Source organism: Pseudophryne corroboree, chromosome 7 (genome assembly GCF_028390025.1).
Source record: "Pseudophryne corroboree isolate aPseCor3 chromosome 7, aPseCor3.hap2, whole genome shotgun sequence".
NCBI classification, from domain to species: Eukaryota; Metazoa; Chordata; class Amphibia; order Anura; family Myobatrachidae; genus Pseudophryne; species Pseudophryne corroboree.
Genome location: NC_086450.1, coordinates 508,211,739 through 508,237,021, shown reverse-complemented (window position 1 = coordinate 508,237,021; position 25,283 = coordinate 508,211,739). Strand labels below are relative to the sequence as shown.

The following is a 25,283-nucleotide window of genomic DNA, read 5'->3' as shown; positions in this document are numbered from 1 at the left end:
AGTATATCAGGAGATGACTGATGTATCAGTGAGGACAGGGCTGCATGTGACAGAGGCAGTGACATGATGTGAGGAGGGGATTGGAGACAGCAGGAAGCCACAGACTGAGAGTTATATAGTGGGAGGAGCAGTGTCCCCCAGCAGCACATAGTATATCAGGAGATGAGTGATGTGTCAGTGAGGACAGGCTGCATGTGACAGTAGCAGTGACATGATGTGAGGAGTGGGAATGGAGACAGCAGGAAGCCACAGACTGAAAGTATAGTGGAAGGAGTGTGCCAAAACACGCAAGTACCACCTGTGAAAGATGGCACTTAGATGTTGGAACTTGGTGGGAAGATCTGAGCAAAAACAAGCTGCTCATTTCCACAATAAATGTTTATAAATAACGCCTGGAATATTTTTAAATGATCCCAATTGGTGTTATCTGCAAACTTTTCTACAGGAAAGATAAATGCACCTCCTCTCCCAAGTCATGTAGTTTCCACTGGACAACATCAGAGAAGTAATGGTAAAAGGAACGCATCCAAGGGGGGAGGGAAGAGCATGGGCAATGGCGATTTCCTCTAAACCAGTGGCGGATTCAGAATCGTCTGCCGAAGCGCTGCGGTTTCCAGTGATTTGTTACAGTTTTCGTAGCGATATGTGTGTGTGTGTGTGTGTGTGTGTGTGTGTGTGTGTGTGTGTGTGTGTGTGTGGGGGGGGGGGGGGATTTCAATGATTTTCTGCTCACACTAACGACCGGCTACCAGTAGCCGCCATGCAAAGTGCCGCACATCGGTGGGACTAGCGCCACAGAAAACAGTTTCCCCAGCAATGTTTTCTCCCTTTTTTCCCAACACATGGCGTTTTTTCCAGCATTGCATAACTTTTTAAACCCTCCCATACCCCCCGATTTAATTTTTTCAGGCGATGTGCAGCTTTTTCTTTGAGGCGATGTGCTGTGGTTTTTCTGCCAATTTTTGGCGGTTCCCCTGTTGACATGCGTCTTTTTTTAATACACCGATCTACGTGGCAATTGTCCCACTGATGTGCGCCACTTTGCATGGCGGTTATTGGTAGCCTATCATTAGTGTGTGTGGATGCCAGTGGTTCCAAAACTCGGTCCTCAAGGCATCCCTAACAGTCCAGGTTTTAAGGATAGCCCTGCTTGAGCGCAGATGTCTTATAAGCCCTACACACATGCTGATTTGTTTGAAAGATATGATCGATCTCGCTCATAAATGAACGAGAATTCGTTCATATCTTTCAGTGTGGAGGCTCCAGCGATGAACGATGCGCGGCCCCGCGCTCGTTCATCGCTGGTCCCCCGTCGGCTGTACATGCAGGCCAATATGGACGATCTCATCCATATTTGCCTGCAGTTCTATGGAGCCGCGTGACGGGGGGAGTAAAGAAACTTCACTGCCCCCCCCCCCCGGGTCGGCCGTATCCGCCGTCGGGCAGCTCGGCGGCGGATCGGCATGTCTGTAGGGCCCATTAGTTAGTATCTCAACCAATTTAATCTAACCTAGTGTGCTGAGCCATGGCTATCCTGAAAACCTGCACTGTTAGGGTGCACCTGGGGCCGAGTTTGGGGCCAACTACTGCGTTATTATACACTATAAATACTGCAGAACTCCACAGACAGCATTACAGCGCTGGCCACTGTACCCAGAGCGGCGCCGCCTCTCTCCCTCACCGTCTCTATGGTAGATCATGTGATCTCCAACTTCTCCAAGATGGCGACGCACATAGCCGAGCACGGTGGGAAGGTGAGTGAGGGTGCTGCGCTGGTGTGCAGCGGATGCCCCGTATTGGGGGCAGATGACTGACGGCTTCTGGGAGCGCAGGGCGCAGCATGACCCGCAGCAGCCCCAGCTTCTCTCATAGTCGGCCCTGGCTCTCATGCCAGTGGGACTACAGGTCCAAGCATGTCCTGTCTACCTGTCCTAGCACGCTGGGGCTCGTAGCCTCCCGGCACCCGTATGAGCACAGGTTACCCCGGCCCGTGTGGGTGTGATAATGGCCCAGGCTGAGCTGTCACTGGAGGATACATTGTATCAGTCACAGGTAACCCAGTGATGCTGCTGTATTAGTGCAGTGACAATGTGGGGTACTGCATTATGCTAATATAGAAACATAGAATTTGTCGGCAGATAAGAACCACTTGGCCCATCTAGTCTGCCCCTTTTTTTTTTTTTTTATATATTATTTTTTTTTATCACTAACCTTATTTGATCCTTATTTCTTTGTAAGGATATCCTTATGTCTATCCCATGCATGTTTAAATTGCTCTACTGTCTTAGCCTCTACCACCTCTGATGGGAGGCTATTCCACTTGTCCACTACCCTTTCTGTGAAATAATTTTTCCGCAAATTTCCCCTGAACCTCCCCCCCTCCAGTCTCAGTGCATGTCCTCGTGTCCTATTGCTTCTCTTCATTTGGAGAATGTTTCCCTCCTGGACTTTGTTAAAACCCTTCATATATTTGAAAGTTTCTATCATGTCCCCCCTTTCTCTTCTCTGCTCCAAACTATACATATTGAGATTTCTTAGTCTTTCTGGGTATGTTTTGTGATGTAGGCCATGCACCATTTTAGTTGCCCTCCTTTGTACAGTTTCTAATGTATTAATATCCTTTTGAAGATATGGCCTCCAGAACTGAATACAGTATTCTAGATGAGGCCGTACCAATGACCTATACAGTGGCATTATTACTTCTTTCTTTCTGCTGCTGATTCCTCTCCCAATGCAGCCAAGCATCTGACTAGCCTTCCTCATTGCCTTGTTACATTGCTTACCTGCCTTTAAGTCATCTGAAATAGTGACTCCTAGATCCCTTTCCTCCTCAGTAGTTTCCAGTATAGTGCCACAGTAGTAGTATACCCACCAGCACAGCCTGCCAGACATACCTACTGCACAGTAAAGACTGTGGGTGTACACGTCAGGTCATTTAAATGCCCATATCTGGTGAACCTGATCACATTGCATAATGCTCCTTGTCCCCTCCTGAAGTCCACCATGACTGATGGGAGGGGGGGGGGGGGGGGCAGAAGAGCCGGGACATTACGTCTGCCTCGCTACGCCACTCAGCATGCTGCTATTACAGTGACGGCAGGAAGGGACAGTAGCCGGTCGCTACAGCCCTGTACAGTTACTTATAGCAGGGTGCAGCTTGTGATTGTGGTGGTGCAATGTAGGAACCTGAATTCTAATGTCCAGGGGATGCCGCCTTAAACGAGGTTCCCCACTCTCACGCTGTGTACATGCCATCTCATTATTTCCATTTGTTATAGTAAATATGTGCACAGTCCTATTCCAGCAGCAGTACCAAGCTCCATTGTCAGGAAGGGATCTGGCCATTCTTCTCATCTGGTAAACCTATCCCAATTTGCTACATGATGCTACAGTATGAGATATTCTACGGGGTGCTGTAATAAGTATAAAGCTCTCAAAGCTATGAACCAATTAGTCTGGTTGTACTGCTATATTATATATGATCCAAGCAACAATCCGGTATTCTGAAACTCTACTCAGGGCGCAACTTGCTCTGGTGTCTTCCTTAAGGGGCAGCACACCCAGTTTAGCAGTAATGGCAGCACTCAGAATCTTGTACCTCAGTAAAAACTATGCCTGGGATAGTTGCAGATATCTCTATTACATTTTGCAGTGGATTCTCTGTCACGGAGCGCGGCGCTCATTTTCCCGTTTCCGGGTCTCCAGACGCCTGGCCAGCTCTGCCCCGCCGAGTTGTGACGATGTCCCGCAGTATAATGTGGTGGTTGTCGGGGGAGGACATGCAGGCACCGAGGCTGCAGCTGCGGCAGCACGGACAGGAGCCAAGACCCTGCTCGTTACACACAAGGTGGAAACAATAGGTAATATTTATATAATCTTGCAGTGTTACGCTGAGATTTTATTTCTGGACGTGCATCTCATGCTCATCATTGCACACACCCAGGTCAGATGTCCTGTAATCCATCTTTCGGGGGCATTGGGAAGGGTCACCTGGTGAGAGAAGTGGACGCACTGGATGGAGTTTGCGGAAGGATTTGTGACCTCTCCGGGATCCACTACAAGGTCTTAAACCGCCGAAAGGGACCAGCAGTGTGGGGTCTGCGGGCCCAGATTGACAGGACATTATACAAGCAGAACATGCAGGTCAGTGCCTCTTTTGGACCAGTAGGTGGCAGCACATGGAGGCTGATGGTAGACCGTTGTATGTACAGAGAATTGGTAGCACTTGGATACAGCAATAGACCTATCAATGCAGTTATGGACTTAGTTATCTGGAATGTCTGGAATACACAGTTGCCTGTACGTGTGGTTTAAACCTTCATGCCATCTGTTTCTAGTATTATACGTTTTCCTTAGCTATACATGATGTGTGTTATTGAACTGGACACTCTCTCTCTGCAGAAAGCCATCCTGGACACACCAGGTCTGACTGTGACAGAGGGCTCTGTGGAAGACTTGATTCTAGACCCCCCAGATCCCACGTGTCCTGGAAAGTGTCAAGTCAGTGGAATCATACTGGGTTTGTATTCTCTACCTGTCCTTCCTATAACCGCCAATGAGTGATCGTTTTACTACTGCAATGTGAAATGCAAATTGCATCCATGCAGCTTATGTATTTGTGCGGTTTGAGGTGACCCTGTTACACCCCATACATTCGTACTGCGCTCACTGAGCCCTGCTGCATTGTCCCTCTACAGCCGATGGAAGTAAGGTATTCGCCAACAGCGTGGTGCTGACGAATGGCACATTTCTCCGTGGAATGGTGCGGATTGGTACGGAACATGTCCCCGCCGGGCGCTGGGGGGAGGAGCCTGCAGTCGGTCTCGCACGCACCCTAGAACATTTGGGTTTCGCTGTTGGGAGGTTAAAGACCGGAACCCCACCACGAGTGTTGAAGGACTCTGTAGACTTCAGTAACCTGCAAAGGCAGGAGGCGGACAGTGAACCCATACCATTCAGCTTCATGAACGATCGCGTCTGGATCAAGGTATGAAAGTCCTATAAAGAAGAATTAGAGGGAAAAGCAGTTTGATCGCACAGTAATGTGTATGTGTTCTGTTCAGCCTGAACTACAGCTTCCATGTCACATGACTTACACAAGCCCTGAAGTGGAGCAGATCATTAGAGAGAACTTACATCTGAGTAGTCACGTCAAGGAGACGAGCGCAGGGCCAAGGTGAGCCACACTGGGAAACATTAACAAGGTGCATTAGATGTGCTGCGTAAATTGCTTACATTGTGCACCTTTGTGCTTTGCATCTAATTAATATGTAGGGATAGAGCCGGTGCAGATTTATTCTCTGCCGCTATGGTACCATCTTGGTCCACAGGCCACGGCGCCTTGATGGAAATCGATGTACTTGCACTATTCACGGGGCAAGCTTCTACCAAAAAGAGTTTTGTGCAGCCCCCACCAATGACCCCGCCTTCTCTGACCCATCACCTGACCACTTTACTTTTGTCTTCTAGATACTGTCCCTCCATTGAGTCGAAGATCTTACGGTTCCCGGGTAGAAGACACCAGGTCTGGCTTGAGCCTGAAGGTCTAGATTCCAATGTTATCTATCCACAGGGACTATCGGTGACTCTGCCGGCCGAGGCTCAGGAGAAGCTTCTGAGAGCGATTCCTGGTCTGGAGAATGTTCACATGCTGAGGCCAGGTTAGTCGTTGGTGGAGATCACTGCTCCCTAGTAAATTGCAGGGGCCCATGTAGATTTTTTTTGTTATAAGTTGGGGTGATATGGTGAAACCCCGCCCTTCCTGTACTCTGATTGGGGGATAGTATCAGCCATTGACCAGTAAGAGTGTGGAGACCTCCTCCTGCACCATCCACCAATCATTGTGCTACTAGATATGACATTGCATACTGTATGTCTAGCTAAGAGCAGGCTGAGGATACATCTGCATCTCGGAAAGTGTAGTGTGTGGATCTCCTTTCTCTGGATCCGCCACTAGTAAATTGTTGGGATGCATTGCCCGAATATTGTCCTCCTGTAGTGTGATGTGTGCATGGTAACTGAAGTGACTTAACACACATTTTCTCCATGGATTCTGCAAACCAACTAATGACCTTATCTAATGTCTTCATTGTGTTGTGCGTACACTTATGTAGTGTCTTACAGCTGCTAATTACGCTCTAGTAAGACTTCTCTTTAGGCCTGTTCAGGAGACAGAGGCTAATGGTGTGGATAATCCAGGATTTATCGGAGACATGGCACGGAAACAAGAAGCCAGGCTCCTCCAGTTCTCACTTATCCACCCTACCACCCAGGGAAGTACACTTATTCTAAGGGCCGCTGGCATAGGAAGTTGCAGCCTGGACTTATCCAGTGCTATTATCTCATCACCTCGGAAAGGCTCTAAATGTCTACTGGAGATTGGTTCTGCTCACCACGGAATTCACTCCCCCAGGGACCGTGACATATATTTACCATCGTTTGAGAGTTGGAAAGGCGTAGCAGTCTGTGTCTCCTGTGGGTTATGATCTATATTGTTCCGTTCCTACTGGTACCCTAAACTCCAGATGACTGTAGTACATTGTAGGAACGTTGTATGTACTGGTTCTACAGCATGAGAAACCTGGTTCTTGTCTGTGGATAAAGCTTTACGTTCTCCCACGTCTGTAGGTTATGGAGTCCAGTACGACTTTATGGACCCTCGTCAGCTTCGCTCCTCCCTGGAGACCTTTCTAGTCCAGAGACTGTTCCTGGCCGGACAGATTAATGGCACCACCGGGTACGAAGAGGCTGCTGCCCAGGTACATGGGGGGGGGGGGGGGGGGGGACGAGTGGAGGAGAGATCTAACAGTAAATATAGGAAATAAAGATCCCACCAAATACACCACTCAGTGATAACACCTCAGTAGCTATAATATGAGGGTTTATGTACCCACTACTGTAAATTTTATGGATCTTATAACTGCCAAAAAGTTCCTTGGCTTTATAAAGGCCACATTCCTTCAGAAAGGTCTCCAACATCTGAGAGAACATCTATTGTCCATAATAACTTGGTAGGGGGTACTTTATTTATTTTCTCAACACAAAGTTTCCTGAAGCGATGACATCACAATAATTGTTTATATGTGATGACATCACAACTCGCCAATGATACCAAAATTATTTTACTTTTAGTAGCGTTGCTTGTGTATTATGAAGTTACAGGGTGATGGGGCCGGTTGGTTGTTGCATGTTTTATTGTATGGCCCAAATAACACCTTTTTAGATGAGACTGTCTGTAAATGTGGGGTGTCTGTAAGATCCGGGTGAAGTTTATTTACTAGCTGTGCTGATACCTCTGTGATAAGAACTCTGCTCTGTCCCGCCAGGGGGTGATTGCAGGAATAAACGCCGCGCTCCGGGTTAAAGGTCAGCCGGCTTTCACCATCAGCCGAACAGAAGGGTACATTGGCGTTCTAATCGACGACCTGACCACACAAGGCACGCGGGAGCCTTATCGCATGTTCACCAGCCGCGCCGAGTTCCGTATGTCTTTGCGGCCAGATAACGCAGATACGCGGCTCAGTCTGAGAGGTGAGCTGGTGGCTGACGTCCGTGGGAGAAAGGTTTGAGGAGATCATCCACATTCTGCAGCAGAGTCCCGATTACAAAGGGGAGAAGGACTTTTTAAATGGGGGTGCACCAAATATATCCTTCCAGTAGGGGGATGCCAACTGCGGTCTCCAGCCTTTAAGAGGTGGGGGGCACAGGGAGAGAAATTGCCCCCCATCTCCCTATAAGCTCCCCAATTGGCTATTTGACTGTATTTCCTATATTGTGTTTCTGGTATGGATATATTTAGATATGTATGCATCCGTGTTACATGTAGTAGTTATTCCACTCCTCTGATTGGTCCTCAGGGTATAAAGAAGCAGGCTGCGTGTCTCAGGAGCGTTACGATCGGGCGCAGACCACCAGAGAGACTCTGGATGATGGAATCTCTGCTCTCCGCTCCATACAGTTTTCACCCTTCGAGTGGCAGAAACTGATCCCAGAGGCCCAAATCAGCACCAGCCGTTCCGGCATCCTCAGGTATTGTCTCCACTTAGTATGCAGGGTAACCTGTAGGTGTCACTGTGGTGGTAATGGTGCAGTAGGAGGTCTCAACACTCTCATTGGTCAATGGCTGTAACTATCCACCAATCAGAGTACATGGATGTTGAGTTTAATTATTATTTTTTTTAAATTGTAAAAAAAAACAACCCGTCAGTGTCTGTTTTTTTTCTCTCCCATTTCTCACTCTGTGTCCTGAGTGCAAAGGGAAACGGCATCCCCAAGATAAAACGTGATATATGCACAGTTACATGAAAGCTACACTGTACACTGATTCATCATTTCCTCCTGTTCCAGTGCTGAGGACATGCTGAGGTATAATGGGGTGGAACTGGAGACCCTCGCCCGGATTTCTCCAGACCCTCTGCAGAGATTCAGTGAAAGGCGGGATATAGCGCAACGCTTAAAGACAGAAGGTAAAACACAGTATGCTGAAAGTTAAATATTTAAGGGGTGTAAAAGTAGCAATCCCATGAGTAACCATTCCATCAGTATAAAGTGTTTAGTTCACCTACATCTAGCAGGCCATAAGCAGAATCTTTGTTTCTTGTTTCTCAATTTTTCCTTTGTTTCTTCAAGCTGCTGTGAATGATTTATAATTCTGCAGAGTGTCTTGTGGCTGTCATGGCAACCACAGTCGTATAGCATATGATGTAATGAGCATAGAGGATTTGGAATTCCCCTATGAGCTCTGTAGGTGCACTGTGACGTCCTCCCTATCCCCTCGTCTGCCATCACTTGACAGGCTGAGAGCTGTGTCTCTGTGGCAGCCATACTTGTTTGACATCCAGAGAGGAATTGCCTAGGAGATAATGGCTTGTAGTAGGACAGCTAACAATGACTATCAGATACAGGTTGAGTATCCCTTATCCAAAATTCAAAATCACACATTTTTGGTTCCCCGACTGAGATAATGACACATATATATGTATATTATATTATATATTTCTCTAACGTCCTAGTGGATGCTGGGGACTCCGTAAGGACCATGGGGAATAGACGGGCTCCGCAGGAGACATGGGCACTTTAAGAAAGAATTTAGATTCTGGTGTGCTCTGGCTCCTCCCTCTATGTCCCTCCTCCAGACCTCAGTTTGAGACTGTGCCCGGTGCTGGGTGCTGTTCAGTGAGCTCTCCTGAGCTTGCTGTGAGAAAGTATTTTGTTAGGTTTTTTATTTTCAGGGAGCTCTGCTGGCAACAGACTCCCTGCATCGTGGGACAGAGGGGAGAGAAGCAGCCCTACTCTCTGAAGCTAGGTCCTGCTTCTTAGGCTACTGGACACCATTAGCTCCAGAGGGATCGTACACAGGATCTCACCCTCGTCGTCCGATCCCAGAGCCGCGCCGCCGTCCCCCTCGCAGAGCCGGAAGACAGAAGCCGGGTGAGTATGAGAAGCAAGAAGACTTCGAAATCGGCGGCAGAAGACTCCGTTCTTCACTGAGGTAACGCACAGCACTGCAGCTGTGCGCCATTGCTCCCACACACCTCACATACTCCGGTCACTGTAAGGGTGCAGGGGGGGGGGGGGCACGCGCTCTGGGCAGCATATGGACCTCTTTTGGCAAAAGTACACATATATACAGTTGGGCACTGTATATATGTATGAGCCCCCGCCAAGAAAATTTATATTTCAGCGGGACAGAAGCCCGCCGTCGAGGGGGCAGGGCTTCTTCCTCAGCACTCACCTGCGCCATTTTTTCTCCACAGCTTCGCTAAGAGGAAGCTCCCCAGGCTCTCCCCTGCAGATACACGGTAGAAGAGGGTAAAAAGAGAGGGGGGGCACATAGTTAGGCGCAAAAATCAATATAAACAGCAGCTACTGGGTTAACATTAAGTTACTGTGTTATTCCTGGGTTTATAGCGCTGGGGTGTGTGCTGGCATACTCTCTCTCTGTCTCTCCAAAGGGCCTTGTGGGTTAATTGTCTTCAGATGAGCATTCCCTGAGTGTGTGGTGTGTCGGTACGTGTGTGTGTCGACATGTCTGAGGTAAAAGGCTCCCCTAAGGAGGCGATGGAGCAAATGTGTGTGAGAGTGGTGTCTCCGTCGACAACGCCGACACCTGTTTGGATATGTGAAATTAAGTGCTAAGGAAAATTTATTGCACAAAAGATTAGAGAACAGACAGGGAATCTACCCATGTCTGTCCCTATGTCGCAGAGACCTTCAGAGTCTCTCAATGCTCACTATCCAATATAATAGACACTGATATCGACACGGAGTCTGACTCCAGTGTCGACTACGATAATGCAAAGTTACAGCCAAAATGGCAGGAAAGTAGTCAATATATGATTATTGTAATAAAAGATGATTTGCATATCACTGATCACTGATGACTCATCTGTGCCTGACACAAGGGTACACATGTTTAAGGGGAAGAAAGCTGAGGTAAATTTCCCTCCTCTCATGAAGAAAAAGAGCGGGAATCTCCATACAAGAGACTGCAGTTTCCCACAAAAAATTCTCAGGGAGTATCCTTTCCCTATTAGGACCAGGATACGATGGGAATCCTCCCCTAGGGTGTCACGTTTGCCCAAAAGGTAGCACTGACTTAACAGCTATCCTCAGGGATCCTGCAGATAGCATGCAGTAAAAGTACTTTGAAGTCCATTTACACACATTCTGGTACACTACTCAGACCGGCGATTGTGTCGGCATGGCTTTATAGCGCTGTAGCAGCGTGGACAGATACCTTATCAGCAGAGATTGAGACCCTAGTATGTGTATGTGTGTGTGTGTGTGTATATATATATATATATATATATATATATATATATATATATATATATATATATATATATATAATGCTGTCTTAGATATATATATATATATATATATATATATATATATATAATGCTGTCTTAGATATATATATATATATATATATATATATATATATATATATATATATATATATATATATATATATATGTATATATATATAAAACATGCCCAAAGAGACATTAGTCTACTGGGTTCTAGAGTCAACGCTATGTCGATTTCTGCTTGACGTGTCCTGTGGAACATGCAATGGACAGGTGATGCCGACTTAAGAGGCATATGGAAGGTTTACCTTACAAGGCTGAGGATTGTGTGGAGAAGGGATTTCGGACCTGGTCTCCACAGCTATAGCTGGTAATTCTGATCTTTTGCCTTATATTCCAGCACAGCCTAGGAAAGCACGACATTATCAAATGCAGTCCTTTCGATCACAAAGAAACAAGAAAGTCCGAGGTGCGTCCTTTCTTGCCAGAGGCAGGGGCAGAGGAAAGAAGCTGCACAACACAGCTAGTTCCCGGGAACAGAAGTCCTCCCCGGCCTCTACAAAATCCACCGCAGGTCGCTTGGGCTCCACAGGCGGAGCTAGGCCCGGTGGGGGCACGTCTTCGAAATTTCAGCCACAAGTGGGTTCACTCCCTGTTGGATCCCTGGGAAATAGATATTGTGTCTCAGGGATACAAGCTGGACTTCGAGGAGATGCCCCCTCACCGACGGCCCTGCCGGCTTCCCCCCACGAGAGGGAAATAGTGTTAACTGCAATACACAAAGTGTATCTTCCACAGGTGTGGTCAAGGTTCCCCTCCTTCAACAAGGAGGGGATTATTATTCGACCATGTTGTAGTCCCGAAACCGGACGGTTCGGTCAGACCCATATTGAATTTAAAATCCCTGAACATATACTTGAAAAGGTACAAGTTCAAGATGTAATCGCTGAGAGCGGTCGTCGCAAGTCTGGAAGGGGGGGATTTTATGGTGTCTCTGGACATAAAGGATGCATACCTTCATGTCCCCATTTATCCACCTCATCAGGCGTACCTCAGATTTGTGGTACAGGATTGTCATTACCAATTTCAGACGTTGCCGTTTGGTCTCTCCACGGCACCGAGAATATTTACCAAGGTAATGGCGGAAATTATGGTCCTCCTGCGGAAGCAAGGGGTCGCCATTATCCCATACTTGGACGATCTCATAAAAGCGGGATCTAGAGAGCAGTTGCTGATCAGCGTAGCACTTTCTCTGCAAGTGTAACGGCAACACGGCTGGATTCTAAATATTCTAAAGTCGCAGTTGGTTCCTGCCTTTCCTAGGCATGATTCTAGACACAGACCAGAAAAGGGTTCATCTCCCGATAGAGAGAGCTCAGGAGCTCATGACACTGGTCAGGAACCTATTAAAACCAATACAGTGCATCACTGCACTCGAGTCATGGGATGGATGGTGGCATCATACGAGGCCATTCCCTTCGGCAGGTTCCATGCGAGGACCTTTCAATGGGACTTACTGGACAAGTGGTCCGGATCACATCTTCAGATGCATCGGTTAATCACCCTATCCCCCAGGGCCAGGGTGTCTCTCCTGTGGTGGCTGCAGAGTGCTCACCTTCTCGAGGGCCGCAGATTCGGCATTCAGGACTAGGTCCTGGTGACCACGGATGCAAGCCTCCGAGGGTGGGGAGCAGTCACACAGGGAAGAAATTTCCAAGGTCTGTGGTCAAGTCAGGAGACTTGCCTTCACATCAACATCCTGGAACTAAGGGCCGTATACAACGCCCTACGTCAAGCAGAGACCCTGCTTCGCGACCAACCGGTTCTGATTCAGTCAGACACCATCACCGCAGTGGCTCATGTAAACCGACAAGGCGGCACAAGGAGCAGGGTACCGATGGCGGAAGCCACCAGAATTCTTCGCTGGGCGGAAAATCACGTAAGCGCACTGTCAGCAGTGTTCATCCCGGGAGTGGACAACTGGGAAGCAGACTTCCTCAACAGACACGACCTCCACCCGGGAGAGTGGGGACTTCATCAGGAAGTCTTCGCACAGACTGCAAGTCGGTGGGAACTGCCACAGGTGGACATGATGGCATCCCGCCTCAACAAAAAACTACAGAGGTATTGCGCCAGGTCAAGAGACCCTCAGGCGATAGCTGTAGACGCCCTGGTGACACCGTGGGTGTTCCAGTCGGTCTAGGTATTTCCTCCTCTACCTCTCATACCCAAGGTGCTGAGAATAATAAGAAAAAGAGGAGTGAGAACGATACTCATTGTTCCAGATTGGCCACGAAGGACTTGGTATCCAGATCTGCAAGAAATGCTCACAGAGGACCCGTGGCCTCTTCCTCTAAGACAGGACTTGTTGCAACAGGGGCCCTGTCTGTTCCAAGACTTACTGCGGCTGCATTTGACGGCATGGCGGTTGAACGCCGGATCCTAGCAGAGAAAAGCATTCCGGATGAGGTCTTTCCTACGCTGATAAAGGCTAGGAAGGACGTGACAGCTCAACATTATCACCGTATATGGCGAAAATATGTTGCTTGGTGTGAGGCCAGGAATGCCCCTACGGAGGAATTCCAGCTGGGCCGATTCCTTCACTTCCTACAGTCAGGAGTGAATTTGGGCCTAAAATTGGGGTCCATTAAGGTCCAGATTTCGGCCCTATCCATTTTCTTTCAAAAGGAGTTGACTTCTCTACCTGAAGTTCAGACGTTTGTAAAGGGAGTGCTACATATTCAGCCCGCCTTTTGTGCCTCCAGTGGCACCTTGGAATCTTAACGTGGTGTTGAGTTTCCTGAAATCCCACTGGTTTGAACCACTCAAAACGGTGGAGTTGAAATATCTCACGTGGAAGGTGGTCATGCTATTAGCCTTGGCTTCGGCTAGGCGTGTGTCAGAGTTGGCGGCTTTGTCACATAAAAGCCCCTATCTGGTTTTCCATGCGGATAGAGCAGAATTGTGGACCCGTCTACAATTTCTGCCGAAAGTGGTTTCATCCTTTCATATAAACCAACCTATTGTGGTGCCTGTGGCTACTACTGACTTGGAGGATTCCGAGTTGCTTGATGTAGTCAGGGCTTTGAAGGTTTATGTAGCCAGAACGGCTAGGGTCAGGAAAACAGAGTCTTTGTTTATCCTGTATGCTTCCAACAAGCTTGGTGCTCCTGCTTCAAAGCAGACTATGGCTCGCTGGATCTGTAACACGATTCAGCAGGCTCATTCGGCGGTTGGATTGCCGCTGCCAAGATCAGTTAAGGCCCATTCCACTAGGAAGGTGGGCTCTTCTTAGGCGGCTGCCCGAGGGGTCTCGGCATTACAACTTTAACCTGGCCGAAGAGGACCTTGTGTTTGCTCAATTGGTGCTGCAGAGTCATCCGCACTCTCCCGCCCATTTGGGAGCTTTGGTATAATCCCCATGGTCCTTACGGAGTCCCCAGCATCCACTAGGACGTTAGAGAAAATAAGATTTTACTTACCGGTAAATCTATTTCTCGTAGTCCGTAGTGGATGCTGGGCGCCCGTCCCAAGTGCGGACTTCTTCTGCAATGCTTGTATATAGTTATTGCTTAAATAATGGTTATGTTATGGTTGCATCAGGGTTAACCTGTTGCTCTGTTGTTGTTCATACTGTTGACTGGGTAAGTTTATCTCAAGTTATACGATGTGATTGGTGTGGCTGGTATGAGTCTTGCCCTGGATTACCAAAATCCTTTCCTTGTACTGTCAGCTCTTCCGGGCACAGTTTCTCTAACTGAGGTCTGGAGGAGGGACATAGAGGGAGGAGCCAGAACACACCAGAATCCAAATTCTTTCTTAAAGTGCCCATGTCTCCTGCGGAGCCCGTCTATTCCCCATGGTCCTTACGTAGTCCCCAGCATCCACTACGGACTACGAGAAATAGATTTACCGGTAAGTAAAATCTTATTTTATATAATATATCTATATATACACATAATATATAATATATATGTCATTATCTCAGTACAGGACCCAAAAATGTGTGATTTTGGATAAGGGATACTCAGCCTGTATATCCTTAAAAGATGCTTAACATTCTTTAAACATAAACAGTTGTATCTCCATGTTTCTCAACCCTGATCCTCGGGACCCCGAACAATTCTATTTACTATACCACCTAGCAGGTACACAGGTGTGTTGCTAACTGACATATTTTAATGATCCACAGGTGAGCCGCAGAACTTGAATGGTGTAGGGTCCTTAGAACCACTGTTCTATCTCATATTCATCCAAACCCACTTTGTTTATTTTACCCGAGAACATACTTAAGCTTTAGGTTTCTCTACACCCTACAACTTGATAAATGTAACTTCATGTGACAAATAATGTTTTACGTTACTGCTATTTATTTATCACCAACATGAGGAAGTCATCAGTGAAAAATTAAGTACACAACATGATCCAGAAGTTTATGACCTCATAACTAAGTGCCATTCTGACGCATTTCATCGTGGAATAACCCAAAACTTCATCTGATGAAGCTGTGGCTTACTGGACAATGAAACGCGTCAGTACTCTACTTTGGGGATTACCACTGGACTGATCCTTAGAACATCCTCTGCCTACTCCTAACCTTTTTTCACACTGATGAGCAGCAACAATTTCTTCTCTGAGATGATTGGAGAGGTCGCCTTTTTTGTATGGCTGTAACATAGACATGAATGCTGCAGAGTAAAGGTTCAGCTATTATCTAGAGGAGGTAGAGGTTACTGATGGTCATATTATGGTGTGCAATTGATTGGCAGTACATGGCTCCAATTAACCTCTTCATTGATGTGGAAGCAGTACGGGTGCACTTACTTTCTGCACTCATGGTATCTTCATGTTGGCTTGTTTTTTGTTTAGTAAATAATGACCACATCTAATCCTTTATGGATATGAGCACAGGTTCCTTTCGGTCTATCTTTGGTATGTCACTGTCTGTAAATCTATATTTCACAATTGTCTATACATGTATCCAGAGTGCTGATGGCGAAACACGTCACGTTTTCATATTCTAGTTATGTATGAGATCCACGTCAGTTTCCAGCGGAAGGAAATGGCTGAAGTTCGGAGAGATGAGTCTTTGGTGTTGCCAGAAAACCTAGATTACATGAACCTGGACGCAAGTTTATCTAATGAAGTCCGGGAGAAACTGTCTCAAAGTCGACCTGAGACGGTAAGATGGGGGTCTTCTGCCAGTTTCTGCATTCTCAGCCCCTTTCACTCACCTGTTTGCTTTAGCGTGTGTGCTCCAAGTGCCTCGTTAATGGGGCTATTTGTTGTCACCAGAAAGAACCATTCTGGTCTAGTAACCACAATACCCTCCCCCTCCCCACCATCTCTGTAGGACCAGAAGCTTATCTCACAGATCCTTGCTCTGTGGCTGCCCCAGCTAAGTTCCTGTTTTCTTCTCCGGTCGCCCAAATTCTTTTGGTCAATTTGGAACGGGTACAGACATTGGACATTGGCCAGATGGCCTGTCTGGTTGACCTTCCTCTCCAGCTAGATCTTCTTGTTGAGGTCCTCTTCTCCATCTAAACCTAAGGAATCTGGTTTATAATGCAGTGCTCTTGATGCCACCATTCCTAAAATGAAGGGATTCCACTGTCCGGAGTTTGCTAAAGGGTTCGGAAGTCCGGTATTAGGATTTATGTAATAGGTTCTGGGGTAAAGGAACCTGCGTGATTTCGGTGAATTCACCGCTACATATACAGCGGCACTCGGTTATAAGGCTGGTATTACCTTTTCTCTATCGTCCTAGTGGATGCTGGGGTTCCTGAAAGGACCATGGGGAATAGCGGCTCCGCAGGAGACAGGGCACAAAAAGTAAAGCTTTAGGATCAGGTGGTGTGCACTGGCTCCTCCCCCTATGACCCTCCTCCAAGCCTCAGTTAGATTTTTGTGCCCGGCCGAGAAGGGTGCAATCTAGGTGGCTCTCCTAAAGAGCTGCTTAGAAAAGTTTAGCTTAGGTTTTTTATTTTACAGTGAGTCCTGCTGGCAACAGGATCACTGCAACGAGGGACTTAGGGGAGAAGAAGTGAACTCACCTGCGTGCAGGATGGATTGGCTTCTTTGGCTACTGGACATTAGCTCCAGAGGGACGATCACAGGTACAGCCTGGATGGTCACCGGAGCCTCGCCGCCGGCCCCCTTGCAGATGCTGAAAAGAGAAGAAGGTCCAGAATCGGCGGCAGAAGACTCCTCAGTCTTCTTAAGGTAGCGCACTGCAGCTGTGCGCCATTGCTCTCAGCACACTTCACACGGCAGTCACTGAGGGTGCAGGGCGCTGGGAGGGGGGCGCCCTGGGAGGCAATGTAAACCTATTTTTTGGCAAAAAAATACCTCACATATAGCCTCCGGGGGCTATATGGAGATATTTAACCCCTGCCAGAATCCGTTGAAGAGCGGGAGACGAGCCCGCCGAAAAAGGGGCGGGGCCTATCTCCTCAGCACACAGCGCCATTTTCCCTCACAGAAAGGCTGGAGGGAAGGCTCCCAGGCTCTCCCCTGCACTGCACTACAGAAACAGGGTTAAAACAGAGAGGGGGGGCACTAATTTGGCGTTAGAAATATATAAAAAGATGCTATAAGGGAAAACACTTATATAAGGTTGTCCCTATATAATTATAGCGTTTTTTGGTGTGTGCTGGCAAACTCTCCCTCTGTCTCTCCAAAGGGCTAGTGGGTCCTGTCCTCTATCAGAGCATTCCCTGTGTGTGTGCTGTGTGTCGGTACGTGTGTGTCGACATGTATGAGGACGATGTTGGTGAGGAGGCGGAGCAATTGCCTGTAATGGTGATGTCACTCTCTAGGGAGTCGACACCGGAATGGATGGCTTATTTAGGGAATTACGTGATAATGTCAACACGCTGCAAGGTCGGTTGACGACATGAGACGGCCGACAAACAATTAGTACCGGTCCAGACGTCTCAAAAACACCGTCAGGGGTTTTAAAACGCCCGTTTACTTTAGTCGGTCGACACAGACACAGACAAGGACACTGAATCCAGTGTCGACGGTGAATAAACAAACGTATTCCTTATTAGGGCCACACGTTAAGGGCAATGAAGGAGGTGTTACATATTTCTGATACTACAAGTACCACAAAAGAGGGTATTATGTGGGATGTGAAAAAACTACCTGTAGTTTTTCCTGAATCAGATAAATTAAATGAAGTGTGTGATGATGCGTGGGTTCCCCCCGATAGAAAATTATTGGCGGTATACCTTTTCCCGCCAGAAGTTAGGGCGCGTTGGGAAACACCCCTTAGGGTGGATAAGGCGCTCACACGCTTATCAAAAAATATCATATAAAAGTATATACACACATACTGGTGTTATACTGCGACCAGCGATCGCCTCAGCCTGGATGTGCAGAGCTGGGATGGCTTGGTCGGATTCCCTGACTAAAAATATTGATACCCTTGACAGGGACAGTATTTTATTGACTATAGAGCATTTAAAGGATGCATTTCTATATATGCGAGATGCACAGAGGGATATTTGCACTCTGGCATCAAGAGTAAGTGCGATGTCCATATCTGCCAGAAGATGTTTATGGACACGACAGTGGTCAGGTGATGCAGATTCCAGACGGCACAAAGGTGTATTGCCGTATAAAGGAAGAGGAGTTATTTGGGGTCGGTCCATCGGACCTGGTGGCCACGGCAACTGCTGGAAAATCCACTGTTTTTACCCTAAGTCACATCTCTGCAGAAAAAGACACCGTCTTTTCAGCCTCAGTCCTTTCGTCCCTATAAGAGTCATATTTGCCCAGGGATAGAGGAAAGGGAAGAAGACTGCAGCAGGCAGCCCATTCCCAGGAACAGAAGCTTTCCACCGCTTCTGCCAAGCTCTCAGCATGACGCTGGGAACGTACAGGACCCCTGGATCCTACAAGTAGTATCCCAGGGGTACAGATTGGAATGTCAAAACGTTTCCCCCTCGCAGGCTCCTGAAGTCTGCTTTACCAAGGTATCCCTCCGACAAGGAGGCAGTATGGGAAAAAATTCACAAGCTGTATTCCCAGCAGGTGATAATCAAATTACCCCTCCTACAACAAGGAAAGGGGTATTATTCCACACTATATTGTGGTACTGAAGCCAGAAGGCTAGGTGAGACCTATTCTAAATCTAAAAAAATTTGAACACTTACAAAGGTTCAAATCAAGATGGAGTCACTCAGAGCAGTGATAACGAACCAGGAAGAAGGGGACTATATAGTGTCCCGGGACATCAGGGATGCTTACCTCCATGTCCCAAATTTGCCCTTCTCACTAAGGGTACCTCAGGTTCGTGGTATAGAACTGTCACTGTCAGTTTCAGACGCTGCCGTTTGGATTGTCCAAGGCACCCCGGGTCTTTACCAAGGTAATGGCCGAAATGATGATTATTCTTCGAAGAAAAGGCGTCTTAATTACCCCTTACTTGGACGATCTCCTGATAAGGGCAAAGTCCAGGGAACAGTTGGAGGTCGGAGTAGCACTATCTCGGATACTGCTACAACAGCACGGATGGATTCTAAATATTCCAAAATCGCAGCTGATCCTGACGACACGTCTGCTGTGCCTAGGGATGATTCTGGACACAGTCCAGAAAAAGGTGTTTCTCCCGGAAGAGAAAGCCAGGGAGTTATCCGAGCTAGTCAAGAACCTCCTAAAACCAGGAAAAGTGTCAGTGCATCATTGCACAAGGGTCCTGGTAAAAATGGTGGCTTCCTACGAAGCAATTCCATTCGGCAGATTTCACGCAAGAACTTTTCAGTGGGATCTGCTGGACAAATGGTCCGGATCGCATCTTCAGATGCATCAGCGGATAACCCTATATCCAAGGACAAGGGTGTCTCTCCTGTGGTGGTTACAGAGTGCTCATCTTCTAGAGGGCCGCAGATTCGGCATTCAGGATTGGATGCTGGTGACCACGGAGGCCAGCCCGAGAGGCTGGGGAGCAGTCACACAAGGAAAAAATTTCCAGGGAGTGTGATCAAGTCTGGAGACTTTTCTCCACATAAATATACTGGAGCTAAGGGTAAATTTATAATGCTCTAAGCTTTGCAAGACCTCTGCTTCAAGGTCAGCCGGTATTGATCCAGTGGGAAAAACATCACGGCAGTCGCCCACGTAAACAGACAGGGCGGCACAAGAAGCAGGAGGGCAATGGCAAAAACTGCAAGGACTTTTCGCTGGGCGGAAAATCATGTGATAGCACTGTCAGCAGTGTTTGCTTCCCAGTTTCCACTCCCGGAATGAGACTTCCTCAGCAGGCACGACCTCCACCCGGGTGAGTGGAAACTTCATCGGGAAGTTTTTCCACATGATTGTGAACCGTTGGGAAATACCAAAGGTGGACATGATGGCGTCCCGTCTGAACAAAAAACGGGACAGGTATTGCGCCAGGTCAAGAGACCCTCAGGCAATAGCTGTGGACGTTCTGGTAACACCGTGGGTGTACCAGTCGGTGTATGTGTTCCCTCCTCTGCTTCTCATACCTAAGGTACTGAGAATTATAAGACGTAGAGGAGTAAGAACTATACTCATGGCTCCGGATTGGCCAAGAAGGACTTGGTACCCGGAACTTCAAGAGATGCTCACAGAGGACTTATGGCCTCTGCCGCTAAGAAGGGACTTGTTTCAGCAAGTACCATGTCTGTTCCAAGACTTACCGCAGCTGCGTTTGACGGCATGGCGGTGGAACGCCGGATCCTAAGGGAAAAGGCATTCCGGAAGAGGTCATTCCTACCCTGGTCAAAGCCAGGAAGGAGGTGACCGCACAACATTATCACCACATGTGGCGAAAATATGTTGCGTGGTGTGAGGCCAGGAAGGCCCCACGAAGAAATTTCAACTCGGTCGATTCCTGCATTTCCTGCAAACAGGAGTGTCTATGGGCCTCAAATTGGGGCCCATTAAGGTTCAAATTTCGGCCCTGTCGATTTTCTTCCAGAAAGAATTGGCTTCAGTTCCTGAAGTCCAGAAGGTTGTCAAGGGAGTATTGCATATATTACCCTTTTGTGCCTCCAGTGGCACTGTGGGATCTCAACGTAGTTCTGGGATTCCTCAAATCACATTGGTTTAAAACCAGTCAAATCTGTGGATTTGAAGCATCTCACATGAAAAGTGACCATGCTCTTGGCCCTGGCCTGGGCCAGGCGAGTGTCAAATTGGTGGGTTTTTTCTCAAAAAAGCCCATATCTGTTTGTCCATTCGGACAGGGCAGAGCTGCGGACTCGTCCCCAGTTCTCTCCCTAAGGTGGTGTCAGTGTTTCACCTGAACCAGCTTATTGTGGTGCCTTGCGCCTACTAGGGACTTGGAGGACTCCAAGTTGCTGGATGTTGTCAGGGCCCTGAAAGTATAGGTTCCAGGACGGCTGGAGTCAGGAAAACTGACTTGCTGTTATCCTGTATGCACCCAACAAACTGGGTGCTCTTGCTTCTAAGCAGACTATTGCTAGTTGGATGTGTAATACAATTCAGCTTGCACATTCTGTGGCAGGCCTGCCACAGCCAAAATATGTAAATGCCCATTCCACAAGGAAGGTGGGCTCATCTTGGGCGGCTGCCCGAGGGGTCTCGGCTTTACAACTTTGCCGAGCGGCTATTTAGTCAGGGGCAAACACGTTTGTAAAATCCTACAAATTTGATACCCTGGCTAAGGAGGACCTGGAGTTCTCTCATTCGGTGCTGCAGAGTCATCCGCACTCTCCCGCCCGTTTGGGAGCTTTGGTATAATCCCCATGGTCCTTTCAGGAACCCCAGCATCCACTAGGACGATAGAGAAAATAAGAATTTACTTACCGATAATTCTATTTCTCGGAGTCCGTAGTGGATGCTGGGCGCTCATCCCAAGTGCGGATTATCTGCAATACTTGTACATAGTTACAAAAATCGGGTTATTATTGTTGTGAGCCATCTTTTCAGAGGCTCCGCTGTTATCATACTGTTAACTGGGTTCAGATCACAGGTTGTACAGTGTGATTGGTGTGGCTGGTATGAGTCTTACCCGGGATTCAAAATCCTTCCTTATTGTGTACGCTCGTCCGGGCACAGTATCCTAACTGAGGCTTGGAGGAGGGTCATAGGGGGAGGAGCCAGTGCACACCACCTGATCCTAAAGCTTTACTTTTTGTGCCCTGTCTCCTGCGGAGCCGCTATTCCCCATGGTCCTTTCAGGAACCCCAGCATCCACTACGGACTCCGAGAAATAGAATTATCGGTAAGTAAATTCTTATTTTTACTGAGTGTCGCATCAACTTTAGCAATGAACTCGACAAAATCACTCAGGTTTTCCTGGGATAAAGGAACCTATTACATTAAGCCCCTTGTCTGTATAGAGAAACCACTTTCTGGCATCGGGAGAGGCCAGCAAGGTGCCTACAGCAAGTCTGCTTTGCTTTACAGGAGGCAGGTTGTGCTGTGTAAGTGCATGCTATGTACAGTAGGTGCATGGACACCCCTCCTTTCAACCAGCACCAGTCTCTTAGGACACGTTACCCTTGCGAAAGCAGCTACCGTGACAAGGCTACGCCAGGCTGGACTGGTCACACTGTACCACGTACAACCTCCTACCTAAACTTTAAAACCCCAACAAACACTGACGAAAGGAGTCAGAAAGCTAATAGCCAATCAAAGTTCTCTTCCCAAGTCCCAGCCTATCAGACATTAGTCGCTCTGATTGGCTGCTCACATATTGACACAACTGTGCTATTTTGTAAGAATCAAGTTTCCTTATGGGCTTAGGAGAATAATACATTTATTTTATACAGTTGGGCATGGTGACTTCTGTATCTTTTCTCTGGCCTCATGGAGATATGCTTAGTTATTATTATTATTTTATGTGACCGATTATTAAGGGTATGTGCCACTGAAAATACAACTGTAAATGTGCAGCCAAGATTCTCTGCCTAAGTTCCAGCTGCAAAATCGTGGCCTACTCTAAATCAGCCCTACGAAGACTGCCGGGTCTTTGGGGGAGATGTACTAAGCAGTGATAAAAGTGGAGAAGTGAGCCAGTGGAGAAGTTGCCCATGGCAACCAATCAGCTGCTCTGTATACTTTTTATAGTATGCAAATTATAAAAGTTATGTCAATGCTGAGTGGTTGCCATGGGTAACTTCTCCACTGGCTCACTTCTCCACACTTTTCACTGCTTAGTACATCTCGCCCTAGTCTCTCTGCTTACCTATTGCTAAACCAGGATGGAGCAGAGGGATAAGTATAGCCTTGGTCTGCCTTCCTGTAGGATGGAATATAGCCACCGTCCCAATTTGTTCTCTCTGTAGCATGCCATTCTCTATGATACTCCAGTAGTCACTGCAGTACTTTGTGCAATCCTTTCCTGGGGTGCTACTCAGCTGCCGCCACCATGGAGTACAAAACCAGGGATTCTGCCCGATAGTGCAGTCATTCAGCCGGGGGAACTCTGGTGTCCACAGAGCCAGGAGTGATTGCCGTCATTGAGAACAAAGATCGTATTCATCATTAAACAGATGATAGATGCTTTGCCCTCTGGGGTGGGATGAAGCCTGGAAATGTTAGCGCGGACAATCCCTTTCACAACTTGGAAACACAGATGAGTCTGAGACTTATTTCCGCTAATTAAATGTGTTCACTGCTCTCATGTCCACAGATCGGGGCAGCTTTCCGTATTCCAGGTGTGACGCCGGCTGCCATATTGAATCTGCTACGATATGTCAAGTCTAGCACCCAAGGACCAGAGGCCGCCAGGAGTGGGAGAAAGTTCGGACCTTTAGTTGAAGCAGAGTCTTCCCCGGAAATCTGCCCTCTGGAGCAGCAGACTGTGTAGGACAAAGACAGAAAACCATTATCTGCTTCCAGATTGTGGAGAGCTCGGGTCCAATGTTTGGCGTTGGATTGTGGTTGTGTGAAGGGACTCTTCTGATTGTGGGGATTGAAGACCTGTAACATATAACATATTCTTGTTTCTGGGTCAAAATATTTAAAGACGATGAGGCTTTATCTGGTATCAACAATGTTGGGAGCTTTCCAAGTGGGGGCAGGAAAGAGACTTTAACAGAGATAAATGATATTTGTGAATGCAGAGACTGCTGTGCAATATAGTCTGTTACTTATATTTACTGTAAAGCTGTTTGTGCACGCTTGTTATTTCACCCGTCTGAAGTGTATTTGGTATCATGAGAGGCGACTGATGTAATTGGTGACCCCTACCAAATACTGTTACATTCTTCCTGTAAGATTGCACCGTCGGTGAGTCCTATATGTTATGTTCAGGTGCCGTAATGCGAACTGACCGTAAGCCTGTACGTACGGGCTGTTGGTTACTGTGTAGCCTGCTGCCAGCACTGAGAAAATGGAACGCATTATTGGGGCTTGCTATAAGCGTATTTATGACGCCGTTGTAATACAGTATATACCTTCAGGCAAGAAAAACAGTTCTGTACTAGGGCCCTCATTCCGAGTTGTTTTAGCAGCATTGCACACGCTAGGCCGCCGCCCTGTGGGAGTGTATCTTAGCTTAGCAGAATTGCGAACGAAAGATTAGCAGAACTGCTAATAAATAATTCTTTGCAGTTTCTGAGTAGCTCCAGACCTACTCCTAGATTGCGATCACCTCAGTCCGTTTAGTTCCTGGTTTGACGTCACAAACACGCCCTGCCACTCTCACGTTTCTCCAGACACTCCCGCGGTTTTCCCTGACACGCCTGCGTTTTTTAGCACACTCCCGGAAAACGCTCAGTTACCACCCAGAAACACCCCTTTCCTGTCAATCATTTACCGATCAGCAGAGCGACTGAAAAGCGCCGCAGGATCCACAACAAATCTACTAAGTTTTTAGTTAAATACCTAAGCGCATGCGCCTTGCGTATGCGCAATTAGCAACAAATCGCAGCATAGCGAAAATCGGCAACGAACGAACAACTCGGAATGTCCCCCTGTAATCTGTGGTGTTCTCATGTAGGGCAGTTAAACGCTGATATCTGGATCAAGCTGGTCTATGAATGTCACATGCACATACCATAGTGCAGCTGTATATGTGATTGTTCCATTATGTGCCTAAAGATTGCTTCATTTTCCAAAATAATAAAAGTACGGTCCTTCTTATTAGTATAACCTTATTCAGGCTTAAATGAAACAAAAAAATAAAGAGGTTCCCTGGATTTTAAACCGGTGATGATTTTATTACAGACTTAACATCCGATAAAGGGGTAATTCATAGTTGATTGTAGATGTACTAAATTTAGCATATCTACGATCAGTTTCTCAGACGTGGGGGGATCCGCCCCGCATGTCAGGCCCTACCCCCCCCCCTCCCCGCGCACAGGCACAAAAGCATCGCACGGCGGCGATGCTTTTGTACCTGACAAGTAGCTCCCTGCCTGAGCAGCTCCTGCGTGCCGGCTGGGAGCTACCTGCCACGTCCCGGGTCGCAGCGGCTGCGTGTGACATCACACAGCTGCCGCGGCCCACCCCCCATCGGTCCGGACATACCTC

General features: G+C 47.5%; 1 protein-coding gene across 2 annotated transcripts; it reads left to right on the top strand.

The window, feature by feature from the left end:
- Positions 1–1,629: 1,629 nt before the first annotated feature.
- Positions 1,630–24,956, top strand: MTO1 (mitochondrial tRNA translation optimization 1). Of its 2 annotated transcripts, none has more exons than XM_063935407.1 (13): positions 1,630–1,754; positions 3,653–3,860; positions 3,944–4,143; positions 4,402–4,519; positions 4,698–4,987; positions 5,064–5,176; positions 5,470–5,660; positions 6,628–6,758; positions 7,326–7,530; positions 7,857–8,028; positions 8,347–8,465; positions 15,836–15,993; positions 23,440–24,956. In XM_063935407.1, exons 1-13 carry the CDS (start codon positions 1,689–1,691, stop codon positions 23,614–23,616), a joined length of 2,148 nt encoding a protein of 715 aa, XP_063791477.1. In that variant the 5' UTR covers positions 1,630–1,688; the 3' UTR covers positions 23,617–24,956. The 2 variants fall into 2 exon arrangements, with proteins under 2 accessions (XP_063791477.1, XP_063791478.1); XM_063935408.1 differs by lacking the exon at positions 1,630–1,754 and adding an exon at positions 1,761–2,052.
- Positions 24,957–25,283: the final 327 nt, after the last annotated feature.